This window comes from Geotrypetes seraphini, chromosome 2 (assembly GCF_902459505.1).
Source record: "Geotrypetes seraphini chromosome 2, aGeoSer1.1, whole genome shotgun sequence".
In the NCBI taxonomy this organism is placed as follows: Eukaryota; Metazoa; Chordata; class Amphibia; order Gymnophiona; family Dermophiidae; genus Geotrypetes; species Geotrypetes seraphini.
The window spans coordinates 468148927-468155760 of NC_047085.1; the positions used below are offsets into that span (position 1 = coordinate 468148927).

The 6834-nt window shown below is 42.6% G+C and overlaps 1 protein-coding gene across 8 annotated transcripts in view; it reads left to right on the top strand.

Annotated features, from left to right (window-relative positions):
* CNPY1 (canopy FGF signaling regulator 1) overlaps nt 1–1751 on the top strand; it is a 164595-nt gene extending 162844 nt beyond the window's left edge. For all 8 annotated transcript variants that reach the window (XM_033931626.1, XM_033931627.1, XM_033931629.1 and 5 more), the window contains one exon: nt 1575–1751. In XM_033931626.1, coding sequence (XP_033787517.1) covers nt 1575–1609 — 35 coding nt within the window. In that variant the 3' untranslated portion in view covers nt 1610–1751. The remainder of the gene's footprint in view (nt 1–1574) is intronic.
* The last annotated feature ends 5083 nt before the right edge of the window (nt 1752–6834 follow it).

The following is a 6834-nucleotide window of genomic DNA, read 5'->3' on the forward strand; positions in this document are numbered from 1 at the left end:
GAAGGCTTCCGACGCAGGCCGGATCGTGAGAGGAGCCGCGTAGGCATCTTTAAACTTAAAAAAAAAATCCAGCAAAGAACTAAGGGAGCCGTTTTATCTCCATGCTGCTACAAAGGAACAGGTGAGGGGGAGGGAAATGCTGATGCTGATGCACAGGGAGCAGGAAGGCATGGCAGGCAAGCAGGGGGAGAGGGAAAGGGGCTGCTTTGGGGGTAGGGGTGTGCTGGGGGTACACAGCAATCATGGGCAGGGGATCACAGAGCAGGCAGCCATGGCTCAACAAGGGGAGAGGGAAAGGGGGCTGCTTTGGGGTGAGGGGTTTGCTGGGCCAGACAGCAATCATAGGGGGGAAACAGAAGGGGGCCACGGAGCAGGCAGGCATGGCACAAAAGGGGGCAGGGGCATTGGGAAACGGGGCTGCTTTGGGGGGAAGGGTGTGCTGGGGGCACACACCAATCATGCCGGGGAAGAGAAGGGGGCCACAGAGAGATAGGCAGGCATGGCACAATGGAGAAATACAGGCAGGCAGGGCGCAAGACAGAGACACAGACAGAAAGAATGACAGACAGACAGACGGCATCCAAGCACAGAGAGAGAAAGGAAAAAAAAAACAGTCGTCTACTCTAGCACCCGTTGGACAGGGGGAGAACGAAAGAGATGCTGATGGACAGGGGGTTGAAGAAAAGCAACGGAGAACTAATGTTGGACAGGGGGAGAAGGAAAGAGGTGCTGCTGGACAGGGGGGGAGGTAAAACAAAGGGACAAGGGCTGCTGCTGCATAAGGAGAGCAGTGAAGATGTGGTGGACAGGGGGAGCAAGCAAGGGGTGGTGATGGACAGCCAAGGAAAAAGAAAGGCAGAAAGAAAAAAAGCGGCTAAGGAGAGAGAGAGAAAGAAATAAAGACAGACACACACACATATGTTCTAGCACCCGTTAATGTAATGGGCTTAAAGACTAGTATTAAATATTGAACTTAGGCCAGTACTGGGCAGACTTGCACGGTCTGTGTCTGTATATGGCCATTTGGTGGAGGATGGGCTGGGAAGGGCTTCAATGGCTGGGAGGGTGTAGATGGGCTAGAGTAAGTCTTAACAGAGATTTCGGCAGTTGGAACCCAAGCACAGTGCAGGGTAAAGCTTTGAATTCTTGCCCAGAAATAGTTAAGAAGAAAAAATTAAAAATTTAAATTGAATCAGGTTAGGCAGACTGGATGGACCATATGGGTCTTTATCTGCCGTCATCTACTATGTTACTATGAATCAGGGCCTAAATGTACAAATGATTACAAATTATATCAACACTTTCTTGATCTTTCTTGAGAAATATTATATTTATAAATTCTTTTTGCTCTAAATTTTGAATTGTTTTAATGTCATTAATGGTTTTCAAGGTTACATGATATATGTATGCATGCATGCTTCAGAGTATGTCAAGGTACACATCTATAACCAGATGCTTTTTTGGATAATATTGCATAAATGTCTGCATTTATTTCATATTTTCATGGTTTTCTGTCTCTTCTTTAAAAATCCATAGTAATGAAATCATGTGGGTTTGGTTTTTTTTTTTTTTAGGTTTTTGCCAAATTTCTTCTCATGCTGAACTCTAAAATAAATTTGTGAAAAAGGATGAAAATCAAATAATCTCTCCCATTTATATGAACCTATGCTGTTTCCTGTGAATAAAATCATTTATCTTGGCTGGAAACATTTTAAAAACTATTTCCTATTAAAATATTTAAAAAAAATGTATTCCTTTGTCAACTTCAGTTTGATTCACAGTGTGCAGTTATTGCGGAAATACAAACATTTGAGTTTATGAAGGTGAGTGGTTTACACTTCAGGTTTCACAAATTAAAAGTCCAACTCCATCAAAATGTTGAACCATTTCAAATTTTGCTAAAATACTGTATTTCCAGTATGTTGTCGTGGAAAGTATTTTTCTACACAAATGTTCCTCTGGTAAAGATTGACTAGTGGATACGTGTTGGCATTAGGAAAAATATAAGTTCCTTAATTACTAATCAATTTAATCACTATATAGCAAATACTGTCAAATATGGCATAGCATAAACTGAAGTTTTAATAAAGGTTTGTTTTTATTATGATTTCTGAATTTCTAGTTTTAAAATTTTGTTAGCAAGCAGTGAATAAATACTGGGTTTATTTTCTCCAAAGCTAGCCTGTTTCCTTAATGCACATTGTAGGAAGTTATTTTATAAAGTATTTTCTACATGTAAACATGTTTTGGATGTGGAAAATAACTGTTATGAATTGCGTATATACATCTATGAATGTGCATGCCAATGAGTACAGTTTTTATGCAATATTACATTATATACATTACCATTTGTATTTTGCTAAAGCCCTTATGAGTTCATGGTGGATCAGAATAAATTAACTATTGGGTAATTCTGTAACAAAATGCTAACATTAACATGCCATTCATAAGCATATGTGTGCACATATGCACTTAAATACCAAAAATGTGCTTAAGTTTTATTCTGCAAGCATATGCTCAAGTTACATAGCACACGTTATTCGTGGTATATTTGTTACTGAGATCACTCAAATTTTGCAAATACCAATGTAGTTAGTACCTTTTATTACAATTTCTGCAGATAAATTTTATTAATGTTTAGCTATGATATTAGGAAGCTATTTTTGAAGAGGGTCCCATTTCATCGGGTCTTAGGCAGGTTGCAGAACTAATGGCCTGAGGGGCTTGCTGTTATGCCTTCTGCTTTAATCTATAGTATCAATATACGTAAAACAGGTACAATTTATGAATGCTGTGACCTCTCATATCTGAAGTCTGGTTAACTATCTTCTACTTTCTGCTTTATTTGATATACAAAGTACACAAAGTATTTGTGTCACAAATTTAGGGTTCAGTGTATCAGTGTGTTAAAATCTAACTCAGTGTAGGCATGTGTTCAACAAATTTTAATATGTTAATGTTTAATTAATATCTATTAACACTGCATTAATCTTAATGTGAGGATTATCTGGATAAAAATACTAATTATTTGTTGGTAGGAGCTCAGTGTTAAAGCAGCAAAGTAGAAGAGAATTATAGAAGATTGGATAAAAAGCTTAGGCTTTTTTTTTTTTTTTTTAGAAACTTAACCTCCATTAGAAATGAAACATTAGCTAGAATTAAGTGGATATAGAAACAATATCTAATGTATTTGGAAACAGAAGAATGGAATAGTAAATCTTAACCAATCTGATTCTAAGAACTGGAATGGTTAAGAACATAAGAATTGCCATACTGTGACAGACCGAAGATCCAGCAAACCCAGTATCCTGTTTCCAACAGTGGGTAACCCTGGTTGCAAGTACCTAACTAGATCCCAAGTAGCAAAACAGATTCTATGCTGTTTATCCTAGGAATAAGAAGTGGATTCCCCCAAGCCATCTCAATAATGGCCTATGTCTGTGTTACCATCTGAAGCTGGGGCTAAGAACTTTTCAGCACTCCTTCGTAATACAGGCTAGAATATAGTGGGGGGAGGGGGGATGGTTCACATCTTTGGGTGGTGGGAGAGAATCAGTGACCACGGGGGGGGGGGGGAGAGGTCATGCCTTAATTCCTTCAGTTGTCATCTGGTTAATTAGGGCACCTTTTTAGTATAAATGATTTTAATTTGTTAAAAATTTATATCTACATCTGGTGGATGTATAGTTTCCCTTTTTAAATATGACTAGTTTAAAAATGTAGAAACCACAGTAGTTTAGCAAATGATTCCAAGTCTTTATATGATAATGAAAATGCATAAAATATACATATACAGTGTGTATGTATGTGTGTGTATGTATGTATGTGTGTGTACATACACACACTATGAGGTGCATAATCAAAAAGGATGTCTAAGTCCGTGTTAATCTAACTCACAAGTCATCCAAAGTAAAAAAACAGCCTAGGACACATTTTCGAAAAATACGTCCAAAATTTTTTTTCTTTCGAAAGTCGTCTAATTATACGTCCTGCAGATCTGATCGTCCAAGTCACTAAATCGTCCATCTTTATACCACATTTTTGTCCAACTTTTCGTCCAAGTCAAAAACGCCCCTGTTGGACGTGGGAGGGGTCTGCAAAGTGATGGACTGAACACCCAGACATAGCACCTAAATAGTGGGGTACCTTACAGGGCACTGCTGTGAACTTCACTACAGCTCCCTTATAACTCACTACATCTCCCTTATAGGTCATGGTGAGTCCCCCCAAACCATCTCCAGAATCCCCTTATTGCTGCAGGAGCCACTTATATGCCAGTACAAAAGGGTTTTGGGGGTGTATAGGGGTGTGCACATGTTTAAGTATCAGTGCAGTGATTACAGGGACTTATGGGTATGGGTCCTCCTCTCCATGAGTCCCTAACCCATCCCCAAGACGGCTTAAGCCCCCTCTGTACTGGACGACTAGGCTTTCCTATGCCCGGCTGCCAGGTGATGATGGTCTGGAGACTGAATTTTAAAGGTGTGCTTAATATTTTTATGGGTGTGGGGTCGGTGATCACTGGGGTAATGTATGGGGGTCTGTTTTATGTGTTTGCAGTGCTTATCTGGTGACTTTAGGTGGATTTTTGTGACTTAGACCATGTTTTACATGGTCTAAGTCACAACGTCCAAGTTCCGTCAATCCTGGGCTGTATAACTTTCGGTTATACATGCTGTACAACTAAGTCTAAGCTGCCCACGTCCCGCCCAACTTATGCCCTCGACACTCCTCCTGAAACGCCCCATTTAGCTTTGGTCGTTCAGTGGCTCTATGAAGGCCTAGGTCGTTTTTAAATACGTCCAAAACCTGGTTTTATTATCGGCACTTGGACGTTTTTGACTTATGATCATCCAAGTGCCGACTTAGCTGGTTTTTGGACATTTTTCTCTTTCGATTATGAGCCCCTGTATGTATGTATATATACACAGAGATAGAAACAGCAGCATATAGAGTAAGCAAGGAGAGGGTCCTTGTCCTTGGGAAGGAGGAGGGGTAGGGGGTTAATATCACATGGAGACTTTGCAATCCGTATTCTCTAAACAACACCTTAACTTAGGTGCCGGTGGGCACCTTCCAGGCACCTAAGTGTGTGGCACAGGGGTTAGAGCTACAGCTTCAACACCCTGAGGCTATGGGTTCAAATTCCTCGCTGCTCCTTGTGACCCTGGACAAGTCACTTAATCCCCTCATTGCCCCAGGTACACTAAATAGTTTGAGCCCACCAGGGTGGATAGGGAAATATAATAAAGTACCTGAATGTAAACAATTTAGGATATAAGTGGTATATAAATAATAAAATAATAATAAGTTAAGTTAAGTCCAAAAAGTGGTAGAAAAAAAGTATGAGAAATGCAGATGTTCAGTTCATTAGAAATGCTTTCAGGAGGTCATTTCATACTGTTTAAAAGCAGACGAGAGAAATTACAAGGTTCATACCGGTGTCTAAAAAGACGGCGCCAGAATCACACCTCTGGAGACGCCTACCGGTGCCTAACGCCAGTAGGTGTAGTTAATACCAGTAGGTGTAGTTAATACCAGAAGTAGCATTAGATGCTGGTAGGTGCCTCTGGAGGTGCGATTCACATCAAAGGTAGGCACCAGAAATGTAGGCCTTGTAAACCCTGGCCCACGTTCCTGGCGCCTACCTTTCCTGGAGGAGTAATACTCTAAACAGCATTGCCATGTGATTGACACATGATCAGCGGCTGCTTTTAAAGTGACCACTGATAATGGCACTGAATTAGAGAATGACACGGTGAAAAAATTGGTCCCCGTCACCGCCCCGTCCCCGTCTCACCATCCTCTGCACCGCCCCATCACCGCCATTCCCTTCACCGCCCCGTCACCGCCACTGCCACCCCATTCACCGCCCCGTCACCGCCACTGCAACCCCATTCACCGCCCCGTCACCGTCACCGCTGCATACATAAAAGCCTCAAACGGGTACGATTTTATATACTTTTCTTTATTTACGTATAAAGGAAACATTCTTTAAAACTTTAAAACTTAGTTAAATATTAGTTAATAACTATACAAAAACAAAACACGCAGAGAAAAAATTAATTAATATAAATTCTCAAAACTGACACATTTTGATCACTAAATTTAAAATAGTTATTTTTCATACAGTTTTTCAATCACTAATCTTCCACCACCCCTGGGGCTAGCAATGCAAAAACAAACACGACATGTACTTTAAATGCTTACAATGTTAGCCTACATGGTAAGTAGACGCGGCCGCTGTACCTAATCGCGGCAAAGATCTCCCTGCCGTGATTAGCATAGTGACCGCGGCTACGGCCCTCCCGACAATCGCAGCAGAAGGGTACCCAACCCCTCCTGCCGGTCCTCCCAATGGCCTCCCCTAAGATCGCCGGCAGGAGGGTACCCAACCCCTCCTGCTGGACCCCCCCCCCCCAACGAACCCTCCCACCCCGGAACCCCCTTAGTCTTACTTTCCAAGTTGGACCGGACGGCTCCTCACACGTATGGCCAGCAGGCTTGCCTCCATCCAAATGAGGCGGGACCGCCCCTACCCTGCCCAACCCACAGGATCCTAGGGCCTGATTGGTCTAGGCACCTAAAGCCACTCCCGCTATAGGAGGGGCCTTAGGTGCTTGGGCCAATCAGGCCCTAGGATCCTGTGGGTTAGGCAGGGGAGGGGAGGGGCGGGCCCGCCTCATTTGGACGGAGGCAGGCCTGCTGGCCAGACGAGCGAGGAGCTGTCCGGTCCAACTTGGAAAGTAAGACTAAGGGGGTTCCGGGGTGGGAGGGTTCGTTGGGGGGGGTCCGGCAGGAGGGGTTGAGCACCCTCCTATTGGCGATATAGGG